The 16963-nt window shown below is 40.3% G+C and overlaps 1 protein-coding gene across 1 annotated transcript in view; it reads right to left on the bottom strand.

Moving 5' to 3' along the window:
• The window catches only part of lrmda (leucine rich melanocyte differentiation associated), a 203726-nt gene that overhangs the window by 22583 nt on the left and 164180 nt on the right, over positions 1-16963 (bottom strand). Inside the window, exon 6 of the mRNA XM_053332914.1 lies at positions 1003-1087. Within this exon, the coding sequence (XP_053188889.1) occupies positions 1003-1087 (85 nt within the window). The remainder of the gene's footprint in view (positions 1-1002; positions 1088-16963) is intronic.

Genomic DNA, 16963 nt, shown 5'->3' with positions numbered 1-16963 from the left:
AGTAAGAGATTTGGGATTATTCCAGTAAGCACCCAGACAAAGAGAAGAGGCCTGATTTTATATAAACTCTTGATTTGCTATTTTACAAACCCAAATCAGTCAATTGATCTAACTGAAGTCTGAACTATAAACTGAACATTCATAAGGTAAAAACACAGACCTGACATGCCAAACTCAAATCACTACAATGTCGATGGAGAAGACACATTCAAGTCATATTTTTAATCATTTGAGTCACATTTTTAATCATTTGTTAGCCTGTTTTGCATTAGAAATAAATGATAAAAATGGTATGTATTCACAATTATGGTATGGCTATATTTCCATTGGTTTATTTCTATTCTAATTCTCAGGGTAGCTAATAAAATGTATTAATAGTGTAATAATATGTATTTTGGTAGTGCATTTATACATGGCATTAAGTGCATCAAGAGCATAAAATGACTTCTTAATAAAATGGACTGTCAGAACTTTAAAAAAAACTAAAGCCTCAGCTGAGAGTCTGTTACAAGCACAGTAGGTGGCCTGCATGATTAAATTAGAACATTGTATCTTTTTAATGAATGTGATGCATTTTTCCACGAGTGCAGCGTTTGATGTTAAGAGATTGCCACAGTAAACAATTACATCAACTGACTACACAGGGTCAATATGAGGCCTAATCAATGTCTAGTATCAACAGATCAAGGATGCCTCATCTTGTATATGTGCTCTATGCTCCCACGCATATATTCAGATCAGAGTTAAAGATTACTCAGATTTATTCCCACTATCAACACATCACACAGATGAGATGAGATCAATAAGAATAGATAACATAACTTCAACTCAGTCTCAAGTTCAACAGATTCCCACTCTCTGTAGCTGTTAGGGTTATGACTTATATTTACATAATCCATGGACCCAAGTTTTGATTGCATGCATGGTAATATATTGTGTAGATGTAGAATATTTTCTTGACCGAAAAGGTTATGAAATACAAAGTTGTTTTTTTTCCCTTACCTTTGTGGTTCCTTGCATCTCTGGATCCTTGGGGTAGAGGACTGTATGGTAGAGGGTGACTCTCAGACCCTGCCCCACTGGTTGGCTAGGGGGAAAAAACAAAACAAGAAAAAAAAAGAATAACATTTAGTTTTAAATGACTAGTATTTGTCATGTTTGACTTTGAGTGTAAATCATTTTGGATTGGTAAAGGAAATGTCGGAAACACGCCCTCTGTTTTATGACATAATGTAGCAGGTCATGTTTTATTATGTGTTGTGAAGCCACAACCCTGACTTTAATGATCTGATCCACTACCTGGTTAGGGAGGAGAGATCTTAACCTTCACTCAGCCATGCCCTCCTGTAGTTATTAACTAAAGGGTAGATGTGACTCACTCTGAGCAGTCAAATGCAGCGTTGAGTGGTGTCTGACAAATGATAAAACATGATCGCTCTGCACTAGTTTCAGAAGCTCAAATACAATTAGAATTTTACATTTTTACCCCGTTTAACTTGCTATCTTATTTTAATGCTAGTTAAACTGTGAGGGAAATACTGTATGTTCATAGAGTCCTGGCTGCACAACTTGAACGAGTAATTGACATTAAGCAAAGTCAGAAATTCAGGCTAAAAAAGTGTGACAAATGCTGCTTTAAGAAAAAGAGAAATAGAGGCCTAAATCTCAGAACATTTTCCCAAACAGGTCAAGAGTTTCTTGTGCTATTGTTCTTTCGTTCACTTTCAAGGTCCAAAACATCCTCTTCCTTCCCATAGCCTTTTAGCTAGTGTAGCAGGCAGTTTATCATGACACAGCGATATCTGATGTCTTTGCAGAAATACTTTCCTTTTCTGCAGGAAGGAATTCACTGGGCCTTTAATCATAGCAAGAGACTCAACTGACAAATACATATTAGAGATGGTTTGGCGCTGCATTTTTCCCACTTTTATTGTTGTTCCTCTACATGGCCATGCATAACCTTGAGAAATGGAATGGTCTGCACTGTTAAATGGAACCATATTCTTCATGGGCAAAGAGAGCACTGTGAATTGAAAACGATCACATAATGTGCTTCCAGATAGCATCTCTGAAAGGCATTAAAGGTCTGGCCAGCATGTGTCTCATATTACACCAATGGGAAAAATGGCAAAAATAACCCTATTTTGAGAACTTACTACATATATGCTGGTGGACCATGTTTTTGAGAGAAATAGCTTGGGATAGAAATATTGTTTTGACAGCAGACCTGCTGCTCTCACCCTGTGGAGTGGCTGAAACCTGTTCTGTTAAGAAATATCACAGATCACTCCCTTCTTGTATGCTGGACTTGTGGAATGTGTAATACAAAAAGTAAAACAACCCAAAATAAGAACATACTGTATTTAGGAAGAACTGCCACCTTCCATTTACAGAAAATGAATATGACGCTTTTCTACTATACAGTTCTAGCACTACTCAGCTCGTCTCGACACGGTTCCAGGAACAACCTTTTCAATTACAAAAAAGTACCTACTCAATGTGGGCGGGGTCGTCAGAGCACGGCTCTGCGAAACACACAACACATAAACAATGGAGGACATGGAGGTGATGGTGTACTTAATTCCATCAGCTGAAACACAATATGATATGGGACAGAAACCTGCAGAGGTAGCAGTCAGAGGGAGAGAAGTTTTCAAAAACAACTTAAATGTAGAAGTTTCTGCGCCAAACTCTAAAAACCTTAAACCTTAATAAATTGACAGCCACAATGATGAAAATATTTAAACTCAAAACTATATCTGTGAATTGAAAATATCTGTGTTACTCCCCAGTGATGAACAATGGAGATAATCCATTTGTGGCATGTACGATAGGTCTGGACCACTTCTAACTTTATTTCATACCTAAAAAAGAGAAAATGAGAAAATTGATGAATAACAGACATGTCCTTAAATCACTCAACAAATCTGTTTGTACGAGTGCTTCTTGCATGAGGCCTGTTTATTCTACTCTTTATACTTGATGCTCAATGTCATTTTGAACACACAAGCAGTCTGTCAGTGACGATGACTATGGGCTGACAGAGCAACTCAGGCATTAACACTGAAATTTTGAGCCCTCTATTTGATCTACCTTAGCCACCGTAGATTTGCACCCCTGCTTCCCTCATTTCCTGGCCTGCTTGAAAGATCACAAGCCTAGGCCTCTTCTGGACTGCTTGACTCCACAAAGCCCCTGCTAATCCTGCTGCTCACCCACAATTAATCTTCCTAGTTGCCACATTATTAACAGCACCACCCACAAACTATGGCAGAGGGATGTTGGATGGAAAAGGAGGGCTTCTAGGGTTAACTGGATACTGGAGAGAACCTTGGGCCGCCTCCACACCCTGGTTTTGGTCCTAGTGGACTAAAGGCACCTATGTTTCAGTATCACCACCTTTGCATGACACCACCACTTCAACTCCTCAGTATCATGCCTGCTGAACAAACATCTATTCAGCATCTGTAGTTGTCACTTCCTGTTTTACCCCACCCAACCAGCTTCTCCATGTCCCGATCCTTCTTTTTTTGCTCTCAGACCTTCCTCCGTACCCCTAAACATCTGCACTATTTCACTTTAGTCAATGACCTGTCCTGAGGAAACGCATTGAAAACAACAATGCTGATGATGAGCGAGCATATGAAACATTGGGATTTTCTCACTTGCACTTGCTTTAAGAGTACTAGTGGATTGATTACTTTATTCACTTTAACATTTTATAGGAACAAAATCAAAAACCAGGAAGGTGAAGCAAGACTGGTGTCAATGCTAAGAGACAGGCATTAACGTTAGTCTTCCCTTCCTAACCACAGCAGACTATGTGATGTTCTTGACACTGATGTTAAGAATTTTTATAATAAACACTCAGCGTCATTCACAAACATCTGTGTTTTGCATGTTAAACGAACACATACAGGTTTCATCAATATATTCTTACATGAATTGAACTTATTTTGCAAACCAATTTAGAACTGCATTAGACCATGCAGCACAAATCAGAAATTTCTTATGGTCTTAACAAGTGATATAGTCAATATTTATTTACAGTAAACTATATATTAGAACCACAATGATTAAACAACTATTGAGAATACATATACAACATTTGAATGTGAAATAATAATATACAGTTTATTTACTAATTATAAAACTAATAGCTAAGAGATTGTAAATAATAAATCATACTTCTATACTTCTAAAACTATTGTCTGCAATTAATTAGCAGTAAAGTTTTCTACATTTTTCCCATCACAGCAACGCAGAGATAAGAACAAGATCGGCTGGTGCGCATGTGTCATGAACCTGACGGTAATTTTGTGAGCAAACTTATTTTGTGTCCAAACAGATGAGGTCCACTGAACGCTGCATAACTGACATTTCAATTATTGTGCATAGGATTTTATTGGCATATAGTGATCTAGTGGCCATGTGATGAGGTTGTAAACGGCAAAGAAATTAATATCCCTAGCCTCCCACCCCCCCCCCCCCCTTTCCAAGTGTGTAGGAGAACCTACAGTGGCTGCCCAACTCATGAAAGACACGAAAGGCCCTTTTTAAAATGTGTTTGGATTATCCATTCTCTGCTATTGTAGAGACATGGCGGGCTCCGTGGAAGAGGACCCACTTCTTGCGTAGATAGAAAAGGCTCATTCTGAGGTATTATTTATTTAACAGGGGCCATGCACAACACATCAGCTGGGCCAGAGTTGGCTATGTAGCTAATTTACATATATGGTGCCTGGGTAGGAAGATATAAAAAAAACAATACAGTACAATACAAACAATTAAAAAGAATACAATGTTCTGCTAGATGGTGCTAAATCATACACATTGCACCTCTAAAGTAAAAATACCAAGATAAAGTAATGATTGACATATTGCTTTTTTAAATAGATAAGAGAAATAATACGTGTTGAAAAGAGACATGACAATGTATGGCCCTGTTTATGCATGGCATTAATTGTCTTGGGTGATCCGATCACAAGTGGACAGCTGAGACACATTGCTGTTCACACCTGTCTATACAGTATTATGTGTCTTGAGCGGTCTCGTACTGACCACTTGTGTCCAGATTTTGTTGTTGCCTACATTACTTCCGCGAGAAGGTCAAACAACCCTGTTTAAAGTTATTATGTCACTCAGACAAGCACCAGATTTGTTGTTAGCGTTAATTAAAAAGCTAAGAACTAAAAAAAAATGTTTTGAGGACTAATATACATGAACAGGCTAATTCAACTATTCAGATTACTCCAACCATGTACATCAGTGCTCATCTCCATTTTTTTTAACCATTTACCAAAATAACTGCCATGTCCTGCATTAATGACATATGTTCCTGTTATTTCATTGTTGGAGATGCAGTAGCGTTTACACTACAAAATAATAATAACAATAATAGTAATAATGATGATGAGTGGTCAAAAAATGTGGGGTCTTGGAGGTTTTTCACACTTGTATTTAGTGCTGTCCACTTGTGACTGGAGCACCTGAGACGCATGTTAATACCAGGTGTAAACAGGATTTTGAGTACCCACTGGAGTTTGGCTATACCTCCAACAGTAAAGTGGCAATATTTCCTCCTTTCCTGTATTAATGGCAAAATATAGAAGCTTTGTATGTGGCTAACACAATGCTTATGCATACAAACTCCAGCTCCCCAAGGACTAGAGTGACAACAATACAAAAATACAGGATAGTGATCATCACATGATGTCCTCGCACATCATTTCCCCTTCATGTTCTCAAACCAATGTCTTTATCTACACTCTCTTTATTCTCCTTCTTCTGTCTTCTGTTTTTCTTTCTTTCTTTCCTTCTCTCTCTGTCTCCCTCTTCTTGTCTCTGGTTGTACCTACACTGAACAGAGGGAGGTGCTGCTGTGTCATCTATTTAAGATACTCCTGGACCCCTCTTCCTCTCTCCCTCTCTCTCTCAGTCTCTCTGCTGTCCAGATTAGTCTGCTCATCAAGATGAGCATTGTTTTAATTTGCTAGGCCCGGGGCATATGCTGAGTGTTCACATCATTATTGTCTCTGTGCAATGTGACTTATCACCATAGCTTATGATAATGTGGCACAAATTTACAGGCTGGGGAGCACCATTGATTCTCTGATAATAAAGGGTGGACAGAGGGGAGTGGAAAGAAGGAGAGAGAAGAATAAAGTGTGTGCATGTGTACGTGTGTGTGTGTGTGTGTGTGTGTGTGTGTGTGTGTGTGTGTGTGTGTGTCCATGTGAGAAAGAGAGAGAAATGAGTGGTGGCAGAGAGAGGAAGCTCTGTTGGATGTCATTATGAAAGATGATCCCCACATTGGATAATACATCACACCAGTGCTGTCTGTCTTCTCCTTTTCTGTGTTGTTATGCGAATAAATGCTGATAAACCCACAGGCAATAGTGATTATTACTTCCAACATATCACCATGAGAGAGGGGAGCAGGAAGGGAGAGACAGGCGAGGGATGGAAAGACAGAAGAAAAGCAAAACACAAAGAGAGCCACATGGAGCACATAACCACCTCCACAGTGGGGTTCCTGAAAATATGAGATACCAGAAAGTGAGTCGGGGGAGGTTGACACATATCTAGATGTTTTTCAGATGCAACTGCAACAAAGTTTCCGAAGTTTTGCAAGCTTGGCTGTCAATTTCAAATCATGATGGGTGTTACATTACAGTACATTACGCTGACATCGACTTATCTATAAAGATCTCACCAGAACGTGATTATGATGCTGGCTGCGAAAGCAAAGGTACATAAAGTAACTATTTTGCACTGTACAGAGGATATATGCTGCTTTCCTCTATTGCAGCCTGAGGCTCTGGGGCCTCACCCCTGCCGGCTCATCCTGACACAGCTAGTTCCTGCCTTGCCTCACCTCACCTCCCTCCTTAAGACTGACCAGCAATACAATCTAATTACAGCCGCGCTACAGAGGGAGACCAGTGTAAACACCAGCCCTTTTTATCTCCTTATACATCTGGACAAGTAGACAAAGTGCTAAAAGGAAATAAATGTGGCCTGACAGCCACATCAAAGAGTTCAGCCAGAGGCTTACTGCTACTTAGGGCACAGGAATGTTGTTGCTAAGCATCAGCCCGCAACCTATCAGGGTGCAAAGAGGGCCCTGTCCTGCCTTAGAGAGCGAAAAGGGGAAAAGAGAGAAACGAAGAGAAGGGGGTGGGGGGGGGGGGGGGGGGTCTGACATTGAGGGGAGGCTAGGGACTCAAGAAGATTTTTGTAGCTTAAAGCAATTGTTGGAAGAAACAAGCCTTCTGTTTTGTTTTCTCTTGACACCATTTCTGCTTTTTGTGCTTGCAAAAGACATGTATAAAAATGTCTTTTGATATGTTTTCTCTTTGGGTCTATATCAAAATATTTCTTTTGTGTCTGTGCATGGAACTTTTTTTTCTACGTCTTGTCTCTGTAAACTGGTGCTGCTTTCTGATCATGTTAGAGATCAGAGGAGACACAACTTGTGAACTTATTTGAGTCAACATTTAATGCTGGCATGACACGTTTATTTCTTCACTAGAACATTTTTAAATACATTTTTTTATGATTCATGTCTTGTACTTCTGAAGTTAGGGGTTACAAACAATACAACACTTTTAGAGATGAACAATGAAAAACCAATAAGTAGCACAAGCTCGCAGCGCCTTACAGCATGTAATGGCAATGATGAAATGAGAAAATGCTCTAATTCAGTAACAGCGATTGAAACACCCCTCATATATGCACACACACATGACTTTTGTGCATAATTCAGTGTTTTCATACTGAGGCCTAATATTGTGGTGTACTAATCCACAAAATATTATATTTGGGTGTTATTGTTTAGCCAGTGAAAAAATACAACTTATGTTGGTTGAGGTTGGAAATATTCACAACCCATGTGTTGAATGTTTTTTACCTTGGTTAATATACCGGTTATACTTGGTTAATATACCGGTTAATTAATTGGTGTGTTAATTTAAATATTCTTCTTTAGTTTCTGACTTTGATATCAGTGGCTTAGGTGAATAGTGAAAATATTATAATGTGTTGTGTTAATTCTGTTGTCTTAGGGGATGGCAGGTGCCTGCACTTAGGGGTAGTACAGCAGTCTTTTGCTCAGCAGGACAAGCTGAGCACATGCTTAATGATTTACCAGTTCTACTCCAATGAACTTGGTCTGTGTAAAAGTATCATATGATCACTGATCACATGAGCAACTGTTCTGATGTTTCGCTCGGGGCACGAGGCACACGGAGCGAACCAGCAACAGTGAACACCGCCGTTTTGTGTACAGCTAAGCGTCGGACTGGCAAAGGTCGAGTGCTGCTGGACGTTAATCATCTGTAGCGATGACTCATAGATGGTAATAAGGCTGTGTTTGTTTTTAGGTTGAAATTTAAAATCATTCGACCTTTTCGTTGAGTGTCTTGTGGAATAAGTGTAGGTGATTTAAACTGGAATTGTAGGCTTCCATTACAGGTACAAAGTACAATTAGCTTGGGGCTATTTCTTATTTTGGTGTAGTCTGACCTTTTCCTTGGTACTGATTCTGAAGATGAAAAGTTACAAAGGCTAACATTCAGTCCATGTTGTGTATATTAGTTAGAACAATTATTGAATGTATTATTCAAAATTCATATAAAACATAACTTGTTTTATATATTTTCATAAGTATACACAATTTCTTTTATCTCTTAAACAGGAGAAAAAAAGTTAGATGTGAATGTTCTGATCTACCTGTGACAAAAATCATTTTTGTCAGAGTTTTGCCTTATTTAACCAGTGTGAAAATAAATATTTTCATCTTTTCTTGTTTCACCCAAACTACACAAACAGACACACATACACAAAACCACAGCAACTCAGGAGTGTGACATATCATGGAGCTTTCTGTTCCGATTAGGGGCTGTAGCTAACGTCAGGCCTCTTTTCTAGAGTGTAGGATGTTTAATAATTGAAGACTCTGGGAGCGGGCCTGTCACACCGGCTTGTCTAGAATGTTTCCTATGCAATTAGACGCCGAGAGACATTTGAAGAGGACCCACAAAAAGAGCCACAAAAAGTGACATGTGAACTTAAAGGAAATTAGCTCTTCACACGAGTGAAATGTGAAGGTTACTTAGCAATGCTTAACTCAGACTGCGGCTGTGTGAAGTGTGTGTTTGACTCAGCCCCGCTACGAAGACGGCGATTTTCTTTACTTTGAGCCAGCTTCAGTCAGTAAGATCACAGAGGGAATGAAAACTAATTTTGACTCAAGGCATACGGGAAGAAAAAAGAGGAGGAAAAAAAACCTGAGATGTGTCGAAATAATGAGATCTCTTGATGTTTTCTGGGAAGATATGGGATGATGCAGACAGATGCACAACTCACATCTTCACCCAAGGACACAGACACACACACACCCATGGAACATTTAACCACAACTTCAAAACACACAAATTTGCATGTGTGCATGTGCTCGTTAAAAACCCTCTCACATTATTTGAATGCATGAAACACTGATGCACACGTGCTTATATGTTAACTTACGCTCATGTACAAACAAGCTGATTAGTTGATTAGTACAGTTGCAGACTTGCATGATGTAAATACAGCATAACCTCAGTTATCTAAATTTAACTCTGACCTCAGAGTTTAAATAAAATAAGACATTTGAATTCTGCTTATTTTTCATGTTTGCATTTATCACACCAATTTTTTGCATGTAAAGTTAATTTTGGAGCACATTAACGTGTGATTTGAGACCAATTAACAAAATTAAAAACAAACATGATGATAGTAATTAACCTACTAAAAATTAGATTCCTGTATATTTCCATTTGAAAATATTACATGCGACCTGTAAACACAGATGAGTAATACGCTCTCTATCCTTCTCATCTCGCCTCCATTGCCTGACAACCTTTTGCAAGAAATTTACCCCATCCCCATCTCTGAGTTCCACGTCGCAATGATAACACTGTCATCTTCCACACCTATCATAAGTCACAGGCAAACGACCCAGATCCTCCGTCGCGAGACAGAACCCTCTGCGGGCCTGTAAGCTGTATCATTACACCATGTCATCTTTATGGCACGGAGCAAAGCCCAGCTCTCTAATTACACTCTGCCTACTCCATTTACCCAGACAGCGACAGAGCAGCAGGCAAACAATGCATTAAAAATGGAGTGCTTCCCCCTGTTCTATGGATGCCCGTGTTGTTCTGCCGGTGACCGTCGTCGTCCCCTGGTTGTTATTGTTGTTTTTTCTCTATAACCTGCAGAGAAGAGATAGCAAAGGGCCCATACCACTGTAGCTCTTCTCCTCCTTGACTTCCCCACCTCCTCTCTTCAACCCTTCCCTCAGAAGGACTTATGAAGGTGAGTGGCTGTTTGACAGGCCAGGAATAAAAGAGACAAACCAGGGATAAAAATTAAATAAAAAGTAGCTGTCTTAAACAGTAATTGCACTCCTTTGCTGAGCATGCTTTCAGATATATAAACCTGATTTACTGTCGACGTTGCTGCCACAAATCAGAGGGCCCTCTGAGAAACACTCGTGCTATGAAATTGTTTAATCTCATCAAGTTCTGCTTTCACAGCAGGCCATAAATCACATAGTCTTTGTTATCATAGACCTCCATGAGCGCCTCTGAGGCAGGCAATGGATCGTGGGTATATATAATCTTGACTGCGCAAACAGCAGGGTCTGAGCAGCCTGAAATACTTTCATATTAGCTGTGGTGCAGCTGGCGGAACACAAGCGCCCTGATGGATATCTCATTTCCTGCGCTCTGTATCTATTTCGAGCAAATTATTACTGCATAAATTTCTTGTCAACAGAAATGGCCAATTAATTAAGTTAAAAACACACTCGTGATCACATCTACACACCAAACAGGAGAGTCGGGGCAATTTTCCACTAAGTGAATTTACCGCAGGGGTCACTGTAATGAATGATTTTAAACTTTGTCATAAAGTTGCAGACAGGCCAGTATCTACACAGAAGCTGTGGTGCAGACTAACCCGTGACATATTTGCATAAAGTGTATTTATGTGAAAATGCTAGAGGACGACAGCAGGGGCGAGGAAATAAACTTTACAACTACAAACAAAATGTCCGACAACCTCTGCCTCTACTATTTCATCAAAGACATGTGTGGAGGATTGGATGGAGATCATAGAGCACCTTTGCCATTTAAGATACAAAATATACACATTTAACAGAGCTCACAATCTGAATGAATTATTCATAATGTATGAGGGGTTGGGTGTTTGTGGGGGTGGGGTGTGTGGCGGTTGTTTATTCAGCTTGGGCCGTTTATCAGACAGTGAGGATCCCACGGCGGGGATGAGCTCGGAGATTTATCTGTGTTTGGGCTCCAAAGCAGATAAATCAAGGAGTGTAATCATGCTCTGAGTGACCCAGCTGTGACCCCGTAGTGAACTAATGACACAGGGATATCTAAGCCCCTTTTCCTGTTCCTGGGTTAGGCCCTTAGGTTAGTTCCCTGTCAGACACGAAGCTAAAGAAAGACATGGCTGCACAGAAAAACCAAGGGGAAACTTAAGGCCGTTCATGTCCCTTTGTCCTGTTTACACAACACCACTAAGCAGGATTCTTCACCCACTACTAAAAATAACAATGTTGGAACAAAGTAGCAGCAGAATGCTACTGTATAACAATGTTTGCTCAAACAATAGCAATGAGTATCGATTGCAAGTATACACATAGCGAGCCCACAAGCTGCTATTCACAACAGTCCATGTAAAAGATACTGCTGTTTGGCTGAGGATGTCTCCCATTCCCTCCCAGAGCAAAGGCTTTCTCCTGGACTGAGCCTGCTCTGATTTATCATGTCTTCTGCTAGCAGGCTGTCTGCTGATTAAGCCAGTGGAACTTTGTTTCACTCTCCTCTCTCTTTAATCTGTCTCTCAGCGAGATAAATTAGCCAGTGCCGTGCCAGCTCCTGCTCTCTTTACCTCCCTCCCTCCGTCTCTTCCTCTCTCTCTCTCTCTCTCTCTGCTTTTCTCTGTTTATCTTTTCTGTCTGTCACACATTGAGAAGAGAGCAGACACATCTGCTCCTACGCTGCTGCAGGAGATAGAGCTGGGCTACATCCCTGGTCAGATTTAGCTAAGAGTGTCTGTGAGTGAGAACGAGAGAATGAGTGTGTTTTTCCTCTCTCTTTTTCTCCTTGACAAAATTCTGTCAAACAATCTCCCTCTCCTTGGCTGGGCTTATACTCTTTGTTGTTAGCTAATAAATCAGAGAGTATTTATGATCTGCAATCCCTATTCTTAGTCTTTTAATGGTGACACGTTTGTGGGTGAATTAAAGCAGGGTCTTATTCACTAGGCTGTGGGCCAAAGTGAGGCCTGGGTGCCTCTGCCTGTGAATGTTTTCCCTTCTCCACTCTTGCCCGTGTGGTAAATCACACCCATTGTCAGCCAGTGCTAAGTTAGTGTGCGTCATTGGGGAGAGCAGGAAGCACTGGGCATAATTCTGTCCATCAGTTTAATTTATTGTATCGGTAGCTTTGTAATCTCCGCCCCATAAATTATAGGGGCTGACAGACAAGAATTTGGTTTTTAGGTGGTGTTCATCAGGATTTTGGCCTGACTGTGGACATTATTTCTCTCTAAGCTTTCTGCTCTCACATTCAGCCCTGTAAGGAATTAAAAATCTCTGCGAGGTAGGGTGCTGTGCTATTTCCTATACTGTTTTTCTGATTAGAATGCAGACATAATGTTTTTGTCAGGTTATCATTTACAAGAAGGATGTGAAAAGAATTAAAAAAAGAGAGTAAAAAGACAGAAAGAGAGAGAAGAGGAGGTTCGAGGACATGACCTTGCTCAGAGGTTTTATTTTCAGGTGAAATATAACGCCTAATACAAGGGCACTGCAGCAGCATCTGCTTTGCAGATAGTGCACTTGGCTCCCCTTCCATGCCAGTGAATATAAATCAGACGAGGCATCTCAATGCTAGGGCCTGACTTCTAGAGGCCAACAAATCTTTAACATGAGATTAAGGCCTCAGTCGAGTCATCTATCTTTGGGGCGATGGAAGAAAATATTACAGCTCTCTATGGGCAATATGGTTTAACAGAGTCAGGACTGATGTGAACTAGGATGTACAGAATGCCTTGTGTAATGGTCTACATGTCATTATTCACATTCACTGTAAATTACTTTCTACAGCGAGGGCATCACTAAAAATGATGACAAATATAAGTAAGTAATTAGCTAATGATTTAGGTTTATGACTAGAAATGTAATGCCATTAAATAACAAACATCAACATTTAAATATAATATTTGTTTTGCAAAAATGTGGATAATACTCATTGGACTATATTTATCCTCTTTTGTTTTCTACAATAAAACAGCAAGTCAAAATACTGTACACATGAGGCAAGAGTTAGAAGTATTTTCATTTAATTGTAGTAAATGTAAATGGTGTCAGCTGCTATGTGTCGACAACAAAGAAAGCAGACCAAAGCAAAGCTGCCAATTACCCTATAAAACATGCATATCTTCCAAAGCATGGGTCTCCTTTGTGGGTTTAACCTACCAAAGGCAACGGGCGGTTTACAAGATGCTCGCTCAGTGGATACAATTGTGCTTAGCATAAAAGGGAACACAGACTGTGAAGACCTAACAATGAACCATATCTCCCTGTAGCCTTTTCAACGTGCTGCATTTACATATCAAGCCACTAGCCTGATATGTAAACACATTCCGTCAGATGCCGCCGTCGCAGCCAATGAGAGCCATTTCATTCCTCCTCCTATAGCTCGCACACTGTGTAGCATTAGACAAAGGGAAAGGGGCCTGAAAGAGACATCTCATGTCATCACCCAAGAGAGATAATGGTATTGTTATACATCCTTGATCACAGACACTCTCACGGCATCTTGCTCTCTTTTTCACTCATTCTTTGTCTCAGTGCTCTTAAAGTCTCTGCATCACTCTCCCTGTCTCACAGATTTGCGGGCACACACACACACACACACACACACACACACACACACACACACACACACACACACACACACACACACACACACACACACACACAGAGCACACGAGCAAAAATTCCAGCACACTTCAGTGCGATAGCTCCTCTTCTCTTTCAGGGTTTCATCTCAATAGCTTTTTTATCTGAGCACTTCAATTTGCAAGCCTAGCTGGAAGGCAGCTCCTCCTGATATGTTAATTGCAGGGTACTTAAGCGCTAAAAGATTAACATAAAACCCTTTGGAAACAAGCTAATAGTTTATGATAATTCGTGCATGGCCTTTGTCTGTCTATCATTACATTGCCTCTAGCGGTAATTTTATCAAGGGGCTGTAAAATATCATTTAAACAAGTTCACTTTCAGATAATTAATAGGAGAAACCATATTATTCAATTGAGCCACACTGGCACCATTAACAATATGGCAACTAAGCTATAATTAAAGTATTTCATTTTATTAACCTATTCATAACGTTGTGCAAATGATGACACAGAGACAGAGATAGGCTCTTTTTTTTTCTTGCTGGGGCACTGTCACCAGGGCAATTACAGGAACCCAGGGTTGTCTCCTCAGTTAGCACAGTTGATTGAAACTTTTCAATTAGCAGGTGGGTGTACGGCTAGCATACCTCCCACAATGAGAGACGGCACACAAGCTGGAGACTCACATAGCTACTAGCATGGGGAATCTGCTGAGCTGACAGATTGGAATTTTTACTGTTTGCCAGGACAAGAGATTTAGATTGAGACAAAGGTTTTAACCTGGATTTGAACCTGCACTGAGTGAGATGAAAAGATTGCAAGTGGTGAGAGGGGAAGATCACACCAGAATGATCTCACTCAGAAACACCTAGAGACTGAAATAATGCCATGCTGAAGGGAAGGGATAATCAGGGGTGTGCGGTAAATGTGGGAGTATCTTGATTCAAGGAACCTACATCCTAACTACAATAAATTTGCCAAGCAGCCAGTTACATATTTGTTGAGTATTTAAAAATGTATTTAGTTGTCATTAAACAGTGACTTCCTGTCGCAGTTCACGTCAAACATCGTCTGAAATTTGTAAGCATGAGTGTGTATGGATTTGTGTAAAGGTTGAGGCATGCTAGATAGAGACACATTGGCCACTTCACGCATGCATGTACACACACACACGCATACACAGACACACACACGCATACACAGACACACACACACACACACAGACACACACACACAGACACAGACACACAGACACAGACACACACACAGACACAGACACAGACACAAACACACACACACACACACACACACACACACACACACACACACACACACACACACACACACTTTCTCTTTCAGACACACCATCCCTCTCATGAATAATACAAAAACTCCTTTCACCTAACAGCTCAAATAGCTATTCATTCATCTGCATACCTGGAGCCTTGCAAAATGATTGGCCCGCCATTACCAGAGAAAAAAAAGAGAAATGTTCCCCAAACAATTTGCTTCAAAATGAGACAGGAATGATTCTGTTCTTTTCAACGACAGAGACAGGCCCCTGTGCATAATGATGTTAGCGTAATGGGGTGACAGATAGACTGGGAGACCATGACATTAGCATGAGAAACGCACCAGTGAGCAGGCGCTCAACTGTGGTCTCAGAGGGCCCTCAGACATACACTCAGAACATCGTTTGTCTCACAGCTCTACAAGCCTGACAAATGAAGACACGCCACATTTTATGCCAAGCAATATACCATTCCACTTTAGCAAACACATGACTTAATGACAGAATGAAACCTGTCTCTGTATTATACGAACCTGAGATCTCTTGTCTTATTTATGTCGCCATTACAGTGCCAAAAGGCGCAAGCGCAAATGAGATCTGTCCACGCCCAACTCAAAAAGCTACGCATATTATTTTTGGCACTTTCAAAGGACTTGGGTGCAAAACATCTAAACTCACGCAAGCAATACTGTAGCCTGAGAATACCATGCTCTCCCCGCACATTGAATCCATAGGAGCACGTGACTCTTACTGTATACCTGATGCTGTCAGCGATTTTTCTTTTTGGCAGTAAGTGGGTTGACCAAGTCACCATTGTTTTCCAAAATATTATTGGTTGAGTAGGTCCGCAAAACCACTTGAACACACCACTTACATGCACCCAACATAATTGTGAGCACTCGTCCCCTGAACTTGCTTTTCTGCTGTTTTTGTCATTACTGATGAAATTAATATATATTATACTTTAGCTAGTTTAGCACATGGTGCAACTGCTGGTTAGCAATGCAGCACAACTTTTCTTTTCTCATGTAGTCAATACATTTGAATAGATGTGTTCCCCCCAGTAGATTATAATTACAGTCCTTATTACATTATCCATTTTTAGCATTCTTACACACTTTTGCACTCATCATCTGGACCAATCTACTCATGTAGATTTGATGTGGTCCTAACACAGATAGAAACCCTCACTCATACACTAACACACAGGTCTAAAACTCAAACAGGTATTCTCTGTGTGTGTGTGTGTGTGTGTGTGTGTGTGTGTGTGTGTGTGTGTGTGTGTGTGTGTGTGTGTGTGTGTGTGTGTGACAGGGTAAACACACATACATAAACGTACCCCTATCAGCCGGGTCACAGGCCACACACAGGGAAAGATAACACAATGGTTGATGGAAGGCCAATAACAGGTATAAATGCATTGTGAGTACCATTTGTATAAAATGACAAGACTACAACAAGCCAGCCAAATTAGGTTATTGGATGTTCTGTACAGTTGTGGTAATGTAGGCAATAACTTGTATTTTTCCAGAATGAGTGCTTTAGCAGATACTGAGAGTTTGTATACTTTTTACACTACTTTTATAACTTTCACTGTCAAAGAAGTGCATCTTGAACAGTTTTAGAGAAATAAACAATATAAAAACAACTTTAAGATCTAAGTAAAAGGAAAAGTCCCAGTGTTTTATCAAA

The sequence above is a fragment of the Scomber japonicus genome, chromosome 14, assembly GCF_027409825.1.
Source record: "Scomber japonicus isolate fScoJap1 chromosome 14, fScoJap1.pri, whole genome shotgun sequence".
Classification (NCBI taxonomy): Eukaryota; Metazoa; Chordata; class Actinopteri; order Scombriformes; family Scombridae; genus Scomber; species Scomber japonicus.
This window is presented reverse-complemented; position numbering and strand designations above follow the sequence as displayed.